The sequence below is a fragment of the Mesoplodon densirostris genome, chromosome 11, assembly GCF_025265405.1.
Source record: "Mesoplodon densirostris isolate mMesDen1 chromosome 11, mMesDen1 primary haplotype, whole genome shotgun sequence".
NCBI classification, from domain to species: Eukaryota; Metazoa; Chordata; class Mammalia; order Artiodactyla; family Ziphiidae; genus Mesoplodon; species Mesoplodon densirostris.
This window is the reverse complement of record NC_082671.1, coordinates 84,773,586-84,795,253: the sequence shown is the minus strand read 5'-3', so window position 1 is coordinate 84,795,253 and position 21,668 is coordinate 84,773,586. Positions and strand designations below refer to the sequence as shown.

The 21,668-nt window shown below is 36.6% G+C and overlaps 1 protein-coding gene across 2 annotated transcripts in view; it reads left to right on the top strand.

The window, feature by feature from the left end:
* CFAP54 (cilia and flagella associated protein 54) overlaps positions 1–21,668 on the top strand; it is a 310,560-nt gene that overhangs the window by 244,684 nt on the left and 44,208 nt on the right. For both annotated transcript variants that reach the window (XM_060113374.1, XM_060113373.1), the window contains 3 exons: positions 3,488–3,661; positions 5,081–5,304; positions 14,425–14,598. In XM_060113374.1, coding sequence (XP_059969357.1) covers positions 3,488–3,661; positions 5,081–5,304; positions 14,425–14,598 — 572 coding nt within the window. The remainder of the gene's footprint in view (positions 1–3,487; positions 3,662–5,080; positions 5,305–14,424; positions 14,599–21,668) is intronic.

The following is a 21,668-nucleotide window of genomic DNA, read 5'->3' as shown; positions in this document are numbered from 1 at the left end:
TTTTTGTCTTCTTTTGTTTTATAAAGTGTCTTAGTCTGTTCGTGCTGCTATAAGAAAATACCACAGACTGGGTAGCTTATAAACAACAGAAATGTATTTCTTACAGGTTTGGAGGTTAGAAGTCCAATATCAGGGCACCAGCAGATTCAGTGTCTGGTGAGGGCCCCCTTTCTGGTGCATAGATGGTGCCTTCTTGCTTTGTCCTCACATGGTAGAAAGGGCTAGGGCTCTCTGGAGCCTCTTTTATAAAGGCACTAATACCATCACTTTGGGGGGTTAGGATTTCAACATATGAATTTCAGGAGGGTGGGAACACAAACGATCAGACCATAGCATAAGGGAAGCTGTAGAATCAGAAATCTGCCTGCAAAATAGGAAGACTCTGCTCTAGCTGCAGCCTCACCAACCGCACCACCTCTGCCAGAATCCGCACAAGCAAAAGATGCTTTGACTCTTGTCTTCTGCACCACTTAGTCCTGTGCCAACTTCCAGTCTTTCGTGAATGCACTGAATTTGTGATACCTAAATCTCATCCAGGGCCCTAGCTGCAAGGAAATCTCAGAAATGTGATTTTTATCTCTGCAACTTCTTCAATATAGGTAAGCACATTCAGAGATTAGGAAAAATGTTGAGTGAACCAATATGGTGCACACTAATACACTGATATTTTTCCTTTCAAAATACAAATAACAGTATAACCATTAGTATGCATAATTTTATGCTCCTTCCTCATTGTTTTTCTTCAACCTAATGTAAGTGTATCTGTTGGCAATTTTTTTCAAATCAATATGTAGCTTCTTTTTATTGTTGCATAATCTTTATAAAGATGCACCATAATTAGTCTTCCTTTGATAGATATTTAGGTTGTTTCTACCCTTTTGCTATTACATACAAATTTGCTCTAGATATATATATATCACATATATATCTATTGACCCAATAGATATACTAACCTATGTACAAAGTTTTACACATATATGATATATATGTATATTTATAAATGTCATATGTATATAATTTATATATATAGTATATGTATAATTATATATGTATAATATTTTGTTCATAAGCTAGTATATTGATTGGGTCAATTCCCATAAGGAAAATTTCTGTATCAAAGGGTAGAATCATTTGTAATTTTGATAAGGTTTGCAAAACACCTTCCATAAAGGTTATGCCAATTTGTTTTCCTGCCAGTAATTAATAAAAGGTCATTTTTCCCCATACCCTTGTTGATACAGGTATATTATAAACATTTTTAAACCTTTGTCAGTATAGTAGGAAGGGAAGATTTAATTTTAATTTACACATCTCTTACTAGGACTAAGCTTAAGCATCTTTTGTGTGAACTTTCTGCCTATGATTTGCTCTTTTTTTTTTTTTTTGAGTTGGTTGTTTTCCGTTGCCTTTTCTTTAAAAATTTGTAGAAGCTCTTAATTATAGAAATCAACCCTTTAACTGTGATATTATTTGCAAATATATTATTTCAATTATCAGTTATTATTTAGCCTTCTTTATGGTGGTTCTGTCCCATGAGGAAACTTTTTATTTCTAAATGGTATACATTATTAACCTTTTCTTTGATAAGTTTTGCATTTATGTCATAGTTAGAAAGGTTTTGTCCCTATTCTGAGACTATGAATAAGTTCTCCCATGGACCCTTTTACTAATTTATGGAAATCTATTTGGAATATTTAAAAAATAACAAATGGATACAATTTTAGTTTTTCCAGATGGCTACCCTATTTCTGTACTTTTTACTCATTTCCTATTGATCTGTCTATTCAGGTTTCAGTACCACACAGTTTTAATTATTGTAGCCTTATAATATATTTAATATCTATTAGAGTAAGTCCCCACTCATTACTCTTTCTTTTCAAAATTGTTTTTTTTTTTTTTACTTTGGAAGCAGCTTGTCTAGTTAAAAAAGCTCTCTCAAAATTTCATTGGAATTTCATTACCTTTATATTTTATCTTAGAAATAAAATTTTTCTTTTATTGAGTCATCTTAACCAAGAATATTTTATGTCCTATATTTTTTAGTTCATGCCTTTTAAAAAAATATTAGTCCCTTAGGAGTGTTTTAATGTTTTCTTTATATAGATCTTGTATACTTCTTGTCAGGTTTATTTCTGGATATTTTACCTTTTTATTGGTATTGCAAAATTTTTTCATTAGATTTCTACTGATTGTTGTTTTCGTGTGGAGACTATTGATGTCTCTATGTTACTTTATTATCTTTAGGTATTTTTCTCCACTTTATCTTTCATGAGCAAAGTCTGGGTCAGTAAATGTTTTTTTTTTTTTTTTTTTTTTTGCGGTATGCGGGCCTCTCACTGTTGTGGCCTCCCCCGTTGCGGAGCACAGGCTCCGGACGCGCAGGCTCCGGACGCGCAGGCTCAGCGGCCATGGCTCACGGGCCCAGCCGCTCCGCGGCATATGGGATCCTCCCAGACCGGGGCACGAACCCGTATCCCCTGCATCGGCAGGCGGACTCTCAACCGCTTGCGCCACCAGGGAGGCCCAGTAAATGTTTTTATAAAGGGCCAAATAGTAAATATTTTACACTTTGTGGTCTCTGTTGCAGCTATTCAACTCTGCTGTGTTAATGTGAAAGGAACCATAGACAAAATGTAAATGAATGAACATGGCTGTATTCCATTAAGGCTTTAGTTATGGACACTGACATTTGAATTTCATATAACTTTCACATGTCACAAAATACTATTTTTTAAGTTTTTTCAACCACTTAAAAATATAAAAACCGTTCTTAGCTCATGGGTCATACATAAACATGCATGGGCCTGATTTGTCCCATGGACTATAGTTTCTCCCTTGTGGATTTAGTTAATTCATTTTAAATGCCATCAAATTAATGCCTGTATTTATTCAAGTTTCCTCTTTCTTTTTTTTGGTAATACAAACAATGCTGCCATGAGTGTCTTCTGCAAGACTCCTGGTACACATATATGAGTATCTGCATTTAAAATTTTATTAGACCCTGCCCAGGAATTTGCTTTCACAAGTGCTGTATGAGAATTCTGGTTTCTTCACATTATTAACAATATTTATTATTTTCAGATTTTAGTTTCTGTTAACTCCTGAGGAATGTGAAATGCTATTTCATTTTAAATTGCATTTATCTGATTTTTAATGATGCTAAAAAATTTTGGCCATTTGGGTTTCCTTTTCTGTGAGTTGCCTGTTGAAATTTTTTGTCCATGTTTCTGTTGAACTAGCTGACTTTTTCTTATTGATTACATAGTAGAGAAAAAATAATTTGTGTATTCTAAATATCTTTTCTCAGTCTATGGTTTGTCATTTAACTTTGTGTTTGGTGTCTTTTGTGATATAAAATTTTTTTAATTGAATGCAGTCCTAAGTGTCAGTATTTCCTTTATGAGTTTTGCTTTTCTTTTTTCACATATGGTTATTTTTCAAGGAAAGCATATTTGTATTCCAATTTTTTTTTTTTTTTTACTTTCAGATAACTACCAAGTTGCCTTCCAGACTGCCTGTACATTCTCTTACCCTAGTGATGAGATATATGAGAATGTAGATACTGGGGAAAAAAACCCAATTAAAGTGGATATTACATGGATTCTTCTGCTGCGCTATTATATTCACCTGCAAAGAATTAATAATATGAGCAAACTGCTAGGTAGGCCTTTTCTGTGTTAAGAAAGAATATATTCCTTTCCAGGAATATATTGTTTAAACTTATTGTTTAAGTCATATTTCTTATTTAGAATTATAAAATACTTTTGACTTCTTTCTGAGTGAACTCTCATCAGAAGATGGAAATTTTAGGGGTTCTTAAACTGAGATACATGGACCTTTGGATAGAACTGTATTTCAATATATTTAAAAACGTCCTTAGAAGGAGGCATCCAGAGGCATCCCCCAAGACTGCCAAAGTGGTGTGTGGGTCAAAACGTTTAAGAATCAGAGTGACCATAATGTGACAGCTTATAAAATGAACAAGATGAAATTTTGGCTTTAAGGAGAGAGTGTTCCAGTATCCAGTATGTAAAGGGGAAGATAGGATATTTAACTCCACGAAGTTTTGGATTTTGTTCAGTTTTTTTCTTTTAAATCATTGATGCTATCTAAAGAATATCCAGAAAAACTTGTATAATCTGCTTTAAATCAGTTCCTCCTATGTTTTTGTGACAATGTGTTTATCTGTGCCCATAAAATTGGTGATTCAGTGTTGCTTATTGGCAAACAGTTGGAAAAGACAGGTTGACCATGCCAGTGCCCAGTGATGGAGAAGCCAGCAGGGCAAATAGGCCGAGTCACGGAGTGGCTTAGCATGGTTATTGGGAGTTAGCGATGGGATGGACAAGCACTCGAAAAGGTGTTGGGTAGAAGGTGCATCGTGATGGGGCCAAGAGTTCAATGTCAAGGAAGTGGACATGAGCCAGTGCAGCAGGCTCTGGTGATGCCCTCCCCCTTATCAACTCAGCTCACTTCTGGATTCACCTGCTGGTGCTTCCCATGTCAATTGCCCACATTTTACTGCTTTCTGCTCTGGGCTTTCTCAGAAGTTACTACGGCCCAGCATGCAGGCAGGACAGCCTGGAAGTACCAGGGATTCCACACACTCAGCAGTAACCTGAGGTAGGGAACTGGTAGATAGTTGTAACATTGATGGAACAATGTTACATGTTTTTTCCAGGAGGTCCTCAGCAGGAATGAGCCCTCCTTGTCCATAGCTGTAGCCCTTTCATAACTCACTCTCTTTTCTTGGCTCTTTTCTTCTCTCTATCACACTTTTCCCGTTCTCTCACTTGACATCGGTTTTCAAATAAATTACCTGCACCTACATTTTTGCTTTAAGTTTTTCTGGGGGGAAAACCCAAAATAAGCTAGATAGAATATTTTGCATTGTTAAGCTTGGCCAGAAGCAATTCTATTAGTGTATAAGCTTGAAAAATGGAGGAAGGTCATGGGCAGCCACTAGCTGATGTGGGGATATACAGGAATAAAGTTAATGAGCAAAGACCAACAATATTGAGACCATTTTGTTATCTAACATGACTGTATATTAGTGTTTTGGTTTTTTTTTTCCTTTAAGCATCTCTGAAGCCAGGATCTGGAATGTCTTTGCCAGATGACACACTTCTCACTTCTCTTTTCAACTCTGGATTGATTTTGCGCCAAAAAGAAATGCATTTTTTCCTTAAAAGATTCTTACAGCTATATTCTTCTTCTTGTATTGATGAATTTCCAAAAGAACTATTTCAAGTCATAGAAAATCCATCTTTTCCAGAAGAATGCTTATATGACTCATCAAGCAAGGTAATGTTTTAAAACATTATATGTTTTTGTAAGACTCCTTATATTTCTGAAAGAAGCACATTAACCTCAATGCTGGCACAAAGGTTTCTAGTTCCCTCAGAGTTCCTGGGAAGGCTTGTTTCTGTTTTACCAGAGAGAGGCCAACCAGACGTCCTGGATTTTCTGTTTTCTTATGTCCTGTTCTGCTGCTCTCATAAATCTTCAAAATGTCTCAGAATTTTCTATATTCCTACACATAACAGTGTCTCTCAGGGAGTCATTTTGCCAAGAAGTTATACAAATTTCAATATAATCACCCTATAAGAAAATTAGACTGAGTTTCTAAATCTATGCCCAATTTCTGTACCTTTGTTTTACACATGTAATAAAAAAATTCATTCTGTGTATTTTTTTGCAATCACGATTGTGATAAATAGTAAAGGGAAGGTTTTTTAAGTAAAGTTAAAAGCTTGAAGCTTTGTTTTTTTTGACAGGGGGCAAGTGTTATTAAATTGGATGGGCTCTCCCAAAATATGTAATATGGAAACTTCTTTTAATTTACCTATTGAAGATACATAAAAAGAGGAGTATGAATGAAGTTTTTTTTTTAAGCTACTGGGGTCTTGAATAATAGTAGTTTTAAAATATACTATCAAAATGGATGAATTGGAAGACACTGAAAAAGTACAGAGTTTTAGTAAAAATAGAGATTGGTTTCAAATTTGGTATATTCAACAAGCATATGTTGAATACTAACAATATGCCAGACACTCTTAGTTGGTAGAGGAAGCGGGAATGGATAAGGCATAGTCGCTGTGCATAGCTCTGGTGTGGTAGCAGAGAGAGATGGGTAGAGTTATAGCAGAAAGGAAAATTGCAGCACTTCAGGAATGCTTTTAAAGAGAAAATGGCACGGTTAACAGCAGAAAGAATATGAAAATTATAATGTTATTTCTACTGTCAGTAGCATGTAGGGCTGATTGGCAAAGTGTAAACGAAAGGCAGTTATCCAAGAAAGAGCTGATGAAGTAATCAAGCTTATGACCATAGGAATGGAAAGGAAGAGATGGATGTAAAAGATATGGCTTCAGTAAAATTGAAAACAAAACAAAACAAAACAGCTTAGTGACCCTGTGGAGATGGAAAGTGAAGACAAGAGAATGATCAATGCTTATTTCATCATTTGGAACCTCTGTGATCATTAGAGCATGGTAACACCATTAGCAGATACAGTGGAGGCGAGAGGGTGAGAATGTTTGTGGAGAAGGCTGGTATGTTCAGCTCTGAGATACAGAGTTTGAGATTATACTAGAAAACTTAAGAGGACATAACGTAAGTTTTCAATATGTATTGTGAAATGAATAAATCAAATCATTTGCGTAGAATTCTTTCTAAAATAGGAAAAAAACATTCATTTATTTTGAATTATCTTGACTTTGGACTTCACCATACAGTACTTTAATTTTTATAATTATAGACTTGCCCATACCAGACACGTTCATGTTTCTGTTTTCAACTATCCGAGAGAAGTGACATGAAAATGTGACTTGTTCCAAATGGGAACCTTTTCTCATTTTATCCTACTGGAATATAGTAACCTTATGTTTGGGGTAAATAAAAATAAAATTATTTTTTTTAATCATTCTTTGGAACAAGAGAGTAGGATGACTGTGAATAAACTGTGATTTTAAAAAGTAGTGGAGGGCCTCCCTGGTGGCGCAGTGGTTAAGAGTCCGCCTGCCGATGCAGGGGATGCGGGTTCGTGCCCCGGTCTGGGAGGATCCCACATGCCGCGGAGCGGCTGGGCCCGTGAGCCATGGCCGCTGGGCCTGCGCGTCCGGAGCCTGTGCTCCGCAACGGGAGAGGCCACAACAGTGAGAGGCCCGCATACCGCAAAAAGAAAAAAAAAAAAAAAAAAAAGTAGTGGAAAGACCTACTAAGGAATATTTAAGAATTCAGTTAAAGAAGTTATCCTCAATTGGGGTTATGGAGTTGGCCCCAGGGCAGTGTATTGGAATCCACATAGGAGGATTTTTCAAATTACTTTCTGGATTCTGGGGTATTGGGATGGCCAATACTCAGCATTTCCATTTCCTGCCCCAGATTCTAAATCTTTGAGAAATAGAAGAGTAAGCCATGGTGGAATTAATAAATACCCAACTTTATGAATCACAAAGTTGATATTGTAGGTTATGGTTTATATTTACTGGTAAATGGTCTCCCTAGTCGTGATTAGCAAAGTTTACAGTTCTACCAATCCCGGCTTGGGGGTTTTGGCAGGGAGGGGGATCATTACAGGCCTACTTAAAATCTGTGGGGACAGAAACCCTTTAAAATCTGTTGCATGAAGGAGCAGAGACTGTTCACTCCCTACAAACAGTATGCTCCGAAGCAGAGAGAGCAGAATAATGCATATTCAAAATTCTTTTTCTCAAATTCACCGATCAAGTAATTCTCTTGAGGGAGAGGAGTGAGAGGAGGTGGAAAGGCCAGGAATGTATCGTTAATGTCTGGCCCTCCACAGTGCAGGAAACTGTGGAGTGGGGTCACATCATTTCCATCTAACACCAGAGTCTGGTTCACCCATCCTCAGAACCAAGACTACCTTGAGGTTTACTGCCACATGTCCCAGACACTTCAGGTGTTTTGGAGTAGGGGAGAGAGAATGGGAAGGTTGAGAACTATAGTTTCAATGGTTGTATTCTTGTGAATATTTTATAAGAGTTTGGGAACTAATATGTGTGATTTCGTAAATACTCTTCTGAAAGGAACTTTGCTTGAATATTTCAGTATTAAGGGCAGCCTATCATTATCCAGTTCCTAAGGATGACGCTCCAAACGTACAACCTTGAATACAGTGTAAATATCAATACATGTGATATTTCAAATGGTAGAAATATTATCAAAGAGTTGTTTCACCTGCTCTTTCTTGGGGGGGGATATAATTAGTGTAACACTGTCCCAGGATAATCAGCTCTGGAGATCACTGTCGCTTGCCTGACAGGTGCAAGCCACCTAATCATGTGTTTGTTTCACTGGGGCAGACAGAAAATGAGCATAAAGCCTTTGGATTTTTAAAAAAATAAACTCCAAGCTTGGCTGATTTTCATAATAACATTTTTGAGCCTTTAATCACTCAGGAGGCTATTTCAGTCAAACTCTTTCCATACTTTGATACAACCTGCTTTTCCCCCACAAAGAAGTAGATGCCTTTCCAGAACCATCATTGCTACATGTCATCCTCATCAGCTTTGTGAAGCTGTATGTTGTCAAGTCTATTGAAGCTTTGTGATGGAAAAACAAAAGTGCTAAACAAATTACATTAAAAATTCCAAAAAACAAAAAGGACATGATTAAAATGCTGCACAATGCTGAGTTATTCATGTTTAGACCGTGACAGACTGTGTAAGGTCAAATATTTGATTAGTGCAAAGTGATTTGTTGTTTTAGGACGTGGCGAACAAGAGTGCTTCTGGTAGGTCTGTTGTTTCATTCCTTTCAAGCAATAAATCAAACATATCAAAAGTACTCAGTGTAGCCCATCGACTAGCTTATGTAATTAATCCCATTAGCAATTAGATATTACATTTTTAAAAAGTGAATAGAAAATTCATACTATAAATATAAAAAATATTTACAGGACATTCTATCCAAAAACAGCAGATTACACTTTCTTCTCAAGTGCATAAGGAACATTCTCCAGGATAGATCACATCTTGGGTCACAAATCAAGCCTCAGTAAATTTAAGAAAATTGAAATCATATCAAGCATCTTTTCTGACCACAGCCTTATGAGATTAGAAATGAATTACAAGGAAAAAAATGTAAAAAACACAAATACATGGAGGCTAAACAATATGTTACTAAATAACCAAGAGATCACTGAAGAAATCATAGAGGAAATCAAAAAATACCTAGAGACAAATGACAATGAAAACACGATGATCCAAAACCTATGGGATGCAGCAGAAGCAGTTCTAAGAGGGAAGTTTATAGCTATACAAGCCTACCTCAAGAAACAAGAAAAATCTCAAGTAAACTACCTAACCTTACACCTAAAGGAACTAGAGAAAGAAGAACAAATAAAACCCAAAGTTAGCAGAAGGAAAGAAATCATAAAGATCAGAGCAGAAATAAATGAAATAGAAACAAAGAAAACAATAGCAAAGATCAATAAAACTAAAACCTGGTTCTTTGAGAAGATAAACAAAATTGATAAACCACTAGCCAGGCTCATCAAGAAAAAGAGGGAGAGGACTCAAATCAATAAAATTAGAAATGAAAAAGGAGAAGTTACAACAGACACCGCAGATATACAAAGCATCCTAAGAGACTACTACAAGCAACTCTATGCCAGTAAAATGGACAACCTGGAAGAAATGGACAAATTCTTAGAAAGGTATAATCTTCCAATACTGAACCAGGAAGAAACAGAAAATATGAACAGACCAATTCAAGTAATGAAATCGAAACTGTGATTAAAAATCTTCCAACAAACAAAAGTCCAGGACCAGATGGCTTCACAGGTGAATTCCATCCAACATTTAGAGAAGAGCTAACACCCATCCTTCTCAAACTCTTCCAAAAAATTGCAGAGGAAGGAACACTCCCAAACTCATTCTATGAGGCCACCATCACCCTGATAAAAAAAACCAAAGATACTACAAAAAAAGAAAATTACAGACCAATATCACTGATGAATGTAGATGCAAAAATCCTCAACAAAATACTAGCAACAGAATCCAACAACACATTAAAAGGATCATACACCACAATCAAGTGGGATTTATCCCAGGGATGCAAGGATTCTTCAATATATGCAAATCAATCAATGTGATATACCATATTAGCAAATTGAAGAATAAAAACCATACGATCATGTCAGATGCAGAAAAAGCTTTTGACAAAATTAAACACCCATTTATGATAAAAACTCTCCAGAAAGTGGGCATAGAGGGAACCTACCTCAACATAATAAAGGCCATATATGAGAAACCCACAGCAAACATCATTCTCAATGGTGAAAAACTGAAAGCATTTCCTCTAAGATCAGGAACAAGACAAGGATGTCCACTCTAACACTATTATTCAACATAGTTTTGGAAGTCCTAGACATGGCAATCAGAGAAGAAAAAGAAACAAAAGGAATTCAAATTGGAAAAGAAGAAGTAAAATTGTTACTGTTTGCATATGACATGATACTATACATAGAGAATCCTAAAAATGCCACCAGAAAACTACTAGAGCTTATCAATGAATTTGGTAAAGTTGCAGGATACAAAATTCACAGAAATCTCTTGCATTCCTATACACTAATGATGAAAAATCTGAAAGAGAAATTATGGAAACACTCCCATTTACTGTTGCAACAAAAAGAATAAAATACCTAGGAATAAACCTACCTAAGGAGACAAAAGACCTGTATGCAGAAAACTATAAGACACTGATGAAAGAAATTAAAGATGATCCAAATAGATGGAGAGATATACCATGTTCTTGGATTGGAAGAATCAATATTGTGAAAATGACTGTACTACCCAAAGCAATCTACATATTCAATGCAATCCCTATCAAATTACCAATGGCATTTTTTATGTAACTAGAACAAATCATCTTAAAATTTGTATGGAGACACAAAAGACCCCGAGTAGCCAAAGCAGTCTTGAGGGAAAAAAAATGGAGCTGGAGGAATCAGACTCCCTGACTTCAGACTATACTACAAAGCTACAGTAATCAAGACAATATGGTACTGGCACAAAAACAGAAACATAGATCAATGGAACAAGATAGAAAGCCCAGAGATAAACCCACGCACCTATGGTCAACTAATCTATGACAAAGGAGGCAAAGATATACAATGGAGAAAAGACAGTCTCTTCAATAAGTGGTTCTGGGAAAACTGGGCAGCTACGTGTAAAAGAATGAAATTAGAATACTCCCTAACACCATACACAAAAATAAACTCAAAATGGATTCAAGACCTAAATGTAAGACCGGAGACTATAAAACTCTTAGAGGAAAACATAGGAATAACACTCTTTGACATAAATCACAACAAAATCTTTTTGATCCACCTCCTAGAGTAATGGAAATAAAAACAAAAATAAACAAATGAGACCTAATGAAACTTAAAAGCTTTTGCACAGCAAAGGAAACCATAAACAAGACGAAAAGACAACCCTCAGAATGGGAGAAAATATTTGCAAACAAATGAACGGACAAAGGATTAATCTCCAAGATATATAAACAGCTCATGCAGCTCAATATTAAACAAACAAACAAACAACCCAATCCTAAAATGGGAGATGAAAGACAGCCCTCAGAATGGGAGAAAATATTTGCAAACGAATCAATGGACAAAGGATTAATCTCCAAGATATATAAACAGCTCATGCAGCTCAATATTAAACAAACAAACAAACAACCCAATCCTAAAATGGGCAGAAGACCTAAATAGACATTTCTCCAAAGAAGACATGCAGATGGCCAAGAAGCACATGAAAAGCTGCTCAACATCACTAATTATTAGAGAAATGCAAATCAAAACTACAATGAGGTATCACCTCACACCAGTTAGAATGGGCATCATCAGAAAATCTACAAACAGCAAATACTGGAGAGGGTGTGGAGAAAAGGGAACCCTCTTGCACTGTTAGTGGGAATGTAAATTGATACAGCCACTATGGAGAACAGTATAGGGGTTCCTTAATAAACTAAAAATAGAATTACCATATGATCCAGCAATCTCACTACTGGGCATATACCCAGAGAAAACCATAATTCAAAAAGACACATGCACCCCAATGTTCATTGCAGCACTATTTGCAATAGCCAGGTCATGGAAGCAACCGAAATGCCCATCCACAGATGGGCATAAAGAAGAGGTGGTACATATATACAATGGGATATTACTCAGCCATAAAAAGGAATGAAATTGAGTCATTTGCTGAGACGTGGATGGATCTTGAGACTGTCATACAGAGTGAAGTAAGTCAGAAAGAGAAAAACAAATATTGTATATTAACACATGTATGTGGAACCTAGAAAAATGGTACAGATGAGCTGGTTTACAGGGCAGAAGTTGAGACACAGATGTAGAGAACAGACGTGTGGACACCAAGGGGGGAAAACCATGGTGGGGTGGGGATGGTGGTGTGCTGAATTGGGCAATTGGGATTGACGTGTATACACTGATGTGTATAAAATTGATGACTAATAAGAACCTGCAGTATAAACAAACAAACAAAAAACAACTAATACTCAACTTTCTTTGGATTATTTGTATAGAAATATGTTAATATAAGTGTTTCAGACATTACATGAAATTTCTAAAAAAAAAAAGTACTCAGTGTATAGCCCATTGACTAGCTTATGTAATTAATACCATTAGCAATTAGATATTACGTTTTTTTTTTTTTTTTTTTGCGGTATGCGGGCCTCTCACTGTTGTGGCCTCCCCCATTGCGGAGCACAGGCTCCGGACGCGCAGGCTCCGGACGCGCAGGCTCAGCGGCCATGGCTCACGGGCCCAGCCGCTCCGCGGCATATGGGATCCTCCCAGACCGGGGCACGAACCTGTATCCCCTGCATCGGCAGGCGGACTCTCAACCACTTGCGCCACCAGGGAGGCCCCAGATATTACGTTTTTAAAAAATGAATAGAAAATTAAATGCCCTATTTTAAAATTGATTTCTGTTACAGTTTATTATTATTAGCCCATCATGCTAATAAATGCTATATATATTGAAATAGAAGGTATTTGCTTTTTATTTTTCTCCACTTAGCTAGTTATTAAATATGCATTCTTTGCTAAAATAGAGCCTCTGAAAGGCGCTCAGATATGAAAAAGTATGAGAACTTTTTTCTGAATCAATTATTTACCTGATTTTTTGGTGAACTGCCTGACATAGAATTAATCTTTATTAAGCACTTTTAAATGATTAAACCCTATTAAACCCTAATAATCTTATTTATTATGCATTTTGGTCATGTTTTTAGTATAATAGTGCTAATAAATGAGGATTCTGGCTTATCATATCCCTTTATGATAGTCTCTAGACATTTTAAAATAGTTTTCACCTTTGATAGTACCTTTCAGTCCAGACATGATTTTTCTTTTATCGGTAGACAACTTGAAAGGTCAATGTATTTATTTCTCTCTTTATTTTTATTTTGAAGACTTTGCATTGACAGTCTTCTATTGTATCTCGAGTAGACTCTGAAATGGAAGGTACAAAGTGTTTTAGAAACACCAGGCATTTCTTTCTAGCCACTGACATGTTCCCCTTGGTCACCAAGCCTTTGAGACACCTTAGATGTCAAGAGTTCAGTAGAAGAACTGCTTTCCAGCTACCATGCTGTAATCTTGGGAATAACAAGAAATTAATTTTGAAAATAGTTTGTACTCCATTGAAGAAAAGCCTTTATAGAGTTGAGATATTATTATCACCATTTTTATCTCTCTGGCTAGACTCTTATTTTGTTGTTAGCATTCATGCTTTACTTTCTTAGCTACCTTAAAAAACTAAGTAAATATTTTATGAAGTTGCCAATTGCAGTCTACACATTTATGTTTCTTGAAAACTCCTGATTCAGGGACCAAGTTCCATCAGATGAGTTGGGCCCAGATCCACCAAGACTAAACTTACAAATCAGCTACATTCATTTAAAGAGGGAATGAGAGAAATGGATTTTAACCTCTTAGAGCAAAAACTCTGTCTTATTTTGCATATGGTACTGCAAAGAATGCTATTAGAAAGTAGATAATAAATTGTAACCAAACCCTCAGTATATTCACCAGTGAATAAACAAGAAGAAAAGTAGAAAGTGTTCTTAGACTACATGGTGACCTTGAGACTGAAATGATAGCATGGACATTTCCCCTCTAGATCTTTACTCTTGAATATTCACCAGAGTGGAAGACATTTGTTGAGTTCACTGGGTTTTGAAATATATTTTTTCTATAAAAGAATCTTCTCTGTGGTAATCAGGGGCAGTTTTAAGACCTACATCCATAAAACAAGCTGAGATGACTCCCCGAGTTTTCCAATAGTCAATATTGAATGAAAATTGAATGAATGTTTTAAATATTGAATAAATTCATTACCAGCAATTAAGCTGATGTTTCTGTTTGTTCCCCAGTTAGGAACAACTGACAGTTCTCTACACTCCAATTTATCATTAAAACTCTTTGCCAGTCCATCATATGGAGATGTGGTGTCCTCAGTTGTAGCAACACAAGCTTTAAACAAAGAACTTTGCTTTCAGTGGTACATTCCTCCCCTGGAAAAACCTCCAAAGGAAACAGAACCTATGGTATGTAATATAATTATAAAGCTAAATCTTACATTTGGATATAAAGTTTAATGAAGCCATTCTAACTTAAAGAGTAGAGAAGATCCTCTTATCATATAGACAGAAATATACAACAATTTAGAATCTATGTTGTCTAGCAGAATGAATGTGAAATAATTAAGAGATCCTGGGAAAGTTGGATTCATGTTGATCATTTTCCTTTTTCCTGAACTTAAAGAGAAACTTTCCAGTGTGTCACCATTACATATGATGTTTAATATATTTTGTAGTTATCCTTTATCACATTAAGGAAAAATTTTCCTATTGCCACCTTAATAGGAAGTTTTATCATGAATATTTTACTGTATCTATTAAGAGGATTTTATCATTTATCTCTTTTAATATAGTAATTGATTTTATAATGATAAATCAGCCTTGTGCTCCTGAGATAAACTCAAATTGGTCATGGTGTATTCATTTTACTAGATTCAGTTTGCTAATGTTTCATATTGAATTTTTGCCACTGTTTTCAAGAGTAATATTGGACTATAATTTTTCCTTTTTGTGCTATCCTTGTCAGATATTTTCTGTATGAGGCTTTTGCTAGGCTCATAAAATGTGTTGATAAATATAACCATGTTTTTCTGTTCTATGGTGAAGTTTGTGTAAGTTTGGAGTAAACTTTTTCCTCAGATATTTGCTAAGAGCTCAATAAAGCCATTGTGTTTTTGTTGTGAGATAATGTAAGACTAGTGATGTAATTCTCCATAGTTAGAGGCAGTCTTTAAGCAATAGTACTAATGTACTGGTTATCAGAGCTGGTATCAGTTCTGATTGGGCTAATATCTGTTCTAATGGTTAGTGCCTTTGTCAAACCAAGTTTTAAGTATTCTAACTATCACCCCTGTTTATAGAGCATTGGGATTTTCTATTTCTTCTTGAGTCAGTTTTGCTTAAGTTGCTTTTTCTAGGAATTTTCCCATTTTATTTAAAATTTCTCTCATATTTTTAAGCTATCTGGTGTATTTGTAGTGAAGTATCCCTTTTCATGCCTTATATTGCTTATTTGTGCATTTTTTCTTGGTCATTGTCACCAGAGATTTCTCATTAATTAGTTTTATTTCGTTAACCCTAAATATCTTTCTTCTACTGTTTTTTTTCATGTGTGTGTGCTCTTTTCCTAACTACTGACTTCTTGCAATAGATATTAGCTCAATGTTTAGTTCTTTCTTTTCTAATCTATGCATTTTAAGGCTATCAGTTTCTCTCTAAATATTGCTTTGGCTTCATCCCACAAGTTTTATTATAGTATTGTCATCATCTTTCAGTTAAAAATAACTTTTAAAGTTTCCATTGTGATTTCTTCTTTGACTCGTGGGTCATTTCAATATATGTTTCTTAAGTTACAAACTATATGAAGCTTTTCTAGTTATCTTTTGTTATTTATTCGTAGATTATTTTGTTCTGTGGTAATAAAAAAATGCTCTGTATGAATGATATTTGTTGAAGCTTGCTTTTTTTTGCCAGGAAGGTGTTTATTGTGTAAATATTCCATTGCTCTTAAAAAGAATGTGCTCTCCTCAGTTGTTGAGGCAGTGTTGATATATGTCCAATAGGTTAGTTTGTATAGTCTTGTTCAGATACTCTATATTCTTGGTGATTTTTCTATTTTTGTTTGAAAATCAAAGCAAAAGATCCCACATGCCTCGGTGGGATTTATTGTTTTTTAATCAATTACTGTTGACCCTTGAACAACATAGGAGTCAGGGTGCTGACCTTCCTCACAGTTGAAAATCTATGTGTAACTTTACAGTTGGCTCTCCATATCCACATTTTGGATTCAGTCAGCCATGGATTGTGTAGTATAATCATACATATTTATTGAAAAAAATTCTCATAAAGTGGGACCTGTGCAGTTCAAACCCATGTGTTCAAGAGTCAACTGTACTGAGATTTTAACATTTGATTCTCTCACTGAGATTGCTGTTTTGTTTTTTCTTGTAGTTCTATCAAATTTTACTTTACCTAATTGGAGGCTTTGTTCTTAGGTGCAAACAGATTAATAAGCATTGTGACTTCATGGTGAATTCAGTGACTTCTGACCCTTTTATAATAATGATTTTTCCCTCATAAAGTCTGCCTTGTTTGATATTACTAGAGGAAAGTGACTTTCTTGTGGTTGTTATTTTCATAATATTTCTTTTTCTAACCTTTTGCTTTCAACCATTTGTGTACTTGTGTTTTAATTTATTTTTCAAAATATTTATTTTATTTATTTATTTGTTTGGCTGTGCCAAGTCTTAGTTGTGGCACATGAGATCTTTCATTGCGGCGCTCAAGCTCTTCATTGCAGTGCATGGTCTTCTCTCTAGTTGTGGCATGGAGGCTCCAAAGTGCACGGGCTCCGTAGTTGCAGCGTGTGGGCTTAGTTGCCCCGCAGCTTGTGAGATCTTAGTTCTCAGGTATCGAACCTGAGTTCCCTACATTGGAAGGTGGATTCTTAACCACTGGACCACCAGGGAAGTCCCTTAATTGTATTTTTAATTGTATTTTTAAATAAAGGTATACACTTGGATATTTTAAAATACAGTCTGACGATACTGTATTTTGACAAGAGAAGTTAGTCCATTCACACTTAATGTAAATAATAATATATTTGGTTTTAAATCTACCATATTATTTTGTGTTTTCACTTGTCTCAGATTTTCTGTTTTCCTCAGGTTTTCTGTCTTTCTCCCTTTTTTGGGATTGATTACTTTTTTCATTCATTTGTCCTCTCTGAACTTTGAAATTATGCACTCTTTTGCTGTGCTTTTAGTGGTTACCCTCAGGACAACATCCGTACTTAGCAAAGTCTAAAGTTTCTTTTTTTTTTTTTTGAAAGATTTATTTATTTTTGGCTGTGTCAGGTCTTAGTAGCAGCACATGGGATCATTGTTGAGGCATGTGGGATTCTTTTTCATTGCAGTGCGCAGGCTCTTCATTGTAGTGTGCAGGCTTCTCTCTAGTTGTGGCATGCAGGTTTTCTGTCTCTAGTTGTGACTCCGGGGCTCCTGAGCACGTGGGCTCTGTATTTGTGGTACATGCACTCCAGAGCGCATGGGCGTTGTAGCTTGTGGCGTGTGGGCTCTAGTTGAGGTGCACGATCTCAGTAGTTGTGGCGCACGGGTTTAGTTGCACCGCGCCATCTGGGATCCTAGTTCCCTGACCAGGGATCGAACCGGTGTCCCTGCATTGGAAGGTGGATTCTTTGCCGCTGGACCACCAGGGAAGTCCCAGTCTAAAGTTAACGAATGATCTTTATTCCTCTAATGACTTAAATGATATTACTGTACATTTTCTTTTTTTAACCAAAATATTATTTTTAATTGTTTTATACAAGAGTTATTTTCCTTTAGAATTTTCCACATATTCATCATTTGCTTTGCTTTCTACTCCCTCTTGCATTTTAGACATTCCATTTAGGATCACTTCTTTCTCTTGAAGTACATATTCTGGAATATCTTGTGGTGAGCATCTTCTGGAGGCAAACACTCTCAATTTTTGTTTTCCTGATAAATATCATTGTTTTACATTTATCTGTGAAATGAATTTTTATGGAGTAAAGAATTAAAGATTGGAAATTATTTTCTTTCAGTACATTCAAAATGTCATCTACTCATTTCCATTGTTCTCTTGAGAGTCAAATTGTTGTTGCTTTAAAAATATTCTGGCTTCTTTCACGAGCCACTTTTGAGACTTTGTCTTTGCACAGTTTTACTGGGAATGGTTTTCTTTTATTTATTTTGCTTACATTAGTGTAGTGGTTAAGAACACAGACTCTAGAGCCCTCAGAATGGAGCAAATCAGACTCCTGTTTTGAATCCCAGCTCTGTTACTAGTAATTTTGTAACCTTCAGTAGATTGGTTAACTTTTATGTATCATGGGTACCCCAGAGATAATTGTGTAAACCGTCGATCTAAACAGTAGTTGTCATTTATTATTCTTATGTGAAATGATTTTCACATTATTATGCTGTTTGAAAGTTTAATAACTTCAAATACACATGTAATACACTTGGTAAGCATTATTTTAAACCACCTTTTAAAGTTTACCAACATCTCCTTATACATACGTTAGCTGCCAACAATGGGCAGAAGAGAGAGTAAACTCTGCCTAACCAGCAAAAATTAAAGTGCATAACAAATAGGAGAAAAAACTTAGTTTCTCTCTAAATGCTGTTTACAAATTTGTATCACATACGAAACTCCTTATTTTAATGTTTATTATCTTTATCTAACTCTGTATCTGTATCCATATCTATGTTCATATACATGTATAGACATTTGCAACAGGGCTAACTGGGGAGCAGGAAGGGGGGCAAGTATTTGGGAGCAATTCAGTATCAATGCCTGAACTCTGGGACGTAGAACAGTGATTCCGGTTCTAGGAGAGTCCTGAAGAGCCAAGCTTCTAAAAATGGGACAGGGGGTCTAACTACCACCTTTTGCAGAGGAACCTTCCACTATAGCACTCCTTTGATTACTGCTCTCTCTAAGAAGAGCCTCAGGCTCTTTCCCATAAAACATTTGCCATATAGTTTTACCCTATTCAGTACTTTTTTTTTTTTTTTTTTTTTTTTTGCGGTACACGGGCCTCTCACTGTTGTGGCCTCTCCCGTTGCGGAGCACAGGCTCTGGTTGCGCAGGCTCAGTGGCCATGGCTCATGGGCCCAGCCGCTCCACGGCATGTGGGATCTTCCCGGACCGGGGCTCGAACCCGTGTCCCCTGCATCAGCAGGTGGACTCTCAACCAGTGCGCCACCAGGGAAGCCCTATTCGGTACTTTATATCTGTTTTTTTTTTTTTTCCTCCTGCCATGGTCTCCTCCTGTACTTCCTACCTCTTGAGCGCTGTCCTCTCTAGCTGTGGCTCTGGTAACTTCTGCTGCTCCTTGACTCATGTGAACCGTGTCAGATGGTGAAACCTCCAGAGCCCACCTCTCTTTGCTCTCAAGCACGCTTCTCCCAATTGCCTCTTCATTCTTCTTCCTTAGGCTGGCAACCTGCTGCTAACTCTTGGTCAGTTATACATCCCTCCCACTCATACAAAAAAGAGAAACTTGAACACATCACTCCCCAGAAACATTTAAAGCTATTTCTCATATTTTGAAAGTACTCTCCTTCCCACCCTTTCCATACCCAATCCTTGCCAGATATTCCATATCCATTTTAAAATAATAAATCTGTGGTCTCTTTGAGGGAATTTAGTGCAGTAGTTTTCAAACCAAAGTTCCAAGAATACTCATGGGTCATGGAGTCAATATAGTGTGTCATGAGTAGTATCTTTTTAAAGAAATTAAATATAAGAAGGCAATATCAGAATGCATCACATACAGTAAGTGAAAATGTTTTCTGAAACTTTTGTTTCATGACAGATACTGTTAAAAAGAACATTTCTAGATTGACGTTTGGCATCCTGATGAATTTGTTTACTTGCTGGCAAGAGAACCAACAAGGTGTGATAAAAGAGTGTATCCATTCAGAAAGGGTATGGAAGGATGACATTTTTGGGAAACAGATTGTTTACCCAAATAGTTAGTTTTAAAAAATGAGGAACAAAGTATAAAGTTCATTTCACAAGCTTGTAGAAATATCACATCCCTATCAGTCTGGGGCAGGATGATCTTGGGAGTTAATGTTAAGACTGCATCTGTGGCTGATCATTAGAGTAACGAGGTCTCATGAATCAACAGTCATGTCTGACAATTAGCATGGGCGCATGAACTGGTGTCAGACAGAGATTAGAAGCAGAGCGCCAACTAACAAATTCTGATTTAAACAGGTTGCTTGAGTGATTTGAGTAAGCCACAAAGACACGGAACACACGTTTTTGTTTTTTTTTTTTAATTTATTTATTTTTGCCTGCACTGGATCTTCATTGCTGCGTGTGGGCTTTCTCTAGTTGTGGCGAACGGGGGCTACTCTTCGTTTTGGTGCGCGGGCTTGTCATTGGGGTGGCTTCTCTTGTTGCGGAGCACAGGATCTAAGTGTGTGGGCTTCAGTAGTCGTGGCACATGGGCTCACGGGCTCTAGAGCGTAGGCTCAGTAGTTGTGGTGAGCGGGCTTAGTTGCTCTGCGGCATGTGGGATCTTCTTGAACCAGGGCTCGAACCTGTGTCCCCTCCAATGGCAGGCGGATTCTTAACCCCTGCACCACCAGGGAAGCCCCCAGAACACACAGTTTTCCTATCTTTGTTCAGGGACCTTTTTCCCCCTTTGACAGTATGTATGTATTGGGTCATGATAAAAGATTCAGTTGCTGCCATAAATCTCAGCTACCAAATCAGGAAATGCTGACTTGGGAGGGCTAGATCTTCTCAGACCTCAGAGTCTATTTTTTCAGAAGATAACACTGAAATTTGTGTGATGCTTTAAATATTCATGTATGTGAGCATTCCTCTATTTATTATCTTAGACCTTTAGTGTAGAGTTTAATGTTGGAAAAACTGGGTGAAGCTCATGAAACCCATAAGATAATAGCAATGTAGAGCTTACTGTGTTCCAGGTATTTTACTTCATTAACTTCACAGCAACTCTATGAGGTAGGTACAGTCGTCCCTCAGTATTCACAGGGGATTGGTTCAGAACCCCCTCAGATACCAAAATTCGTAGATGTCCAAGACCTTTTTATAAAATGGCATAGTATTTGCATATAAACTATGCACATCCTCCTGTATACTTTAAATCATCTCTTCATTACTTATAAAACCTAATACAATATAAATGTTATGTAGATAGTTACCAGCACATGGCAAATTCAAATTTTCATTTTTGGAACTTTCTGGATTTTTAAAAATATTTTTGATTCACGGGATGTTGAATCCATGGATGCTGAACCCATGGATCCAAATGGCTGAGTATTATCATTAGCCCCATTTTACAAAAGAGGAAACTGAGACCCAGGATGGAGGAATGCTAGTTGACAATGAATCAGGATTGGAGCAACTCAACACATTGTTGAGTTGGAGGGAAGCAAACGACTGCACAGGCTGTTGTGTTGAAGGCAGCTGGACAGCCCAAGCGTGTTCTTCAGAGGCCACAGAAGATGTAG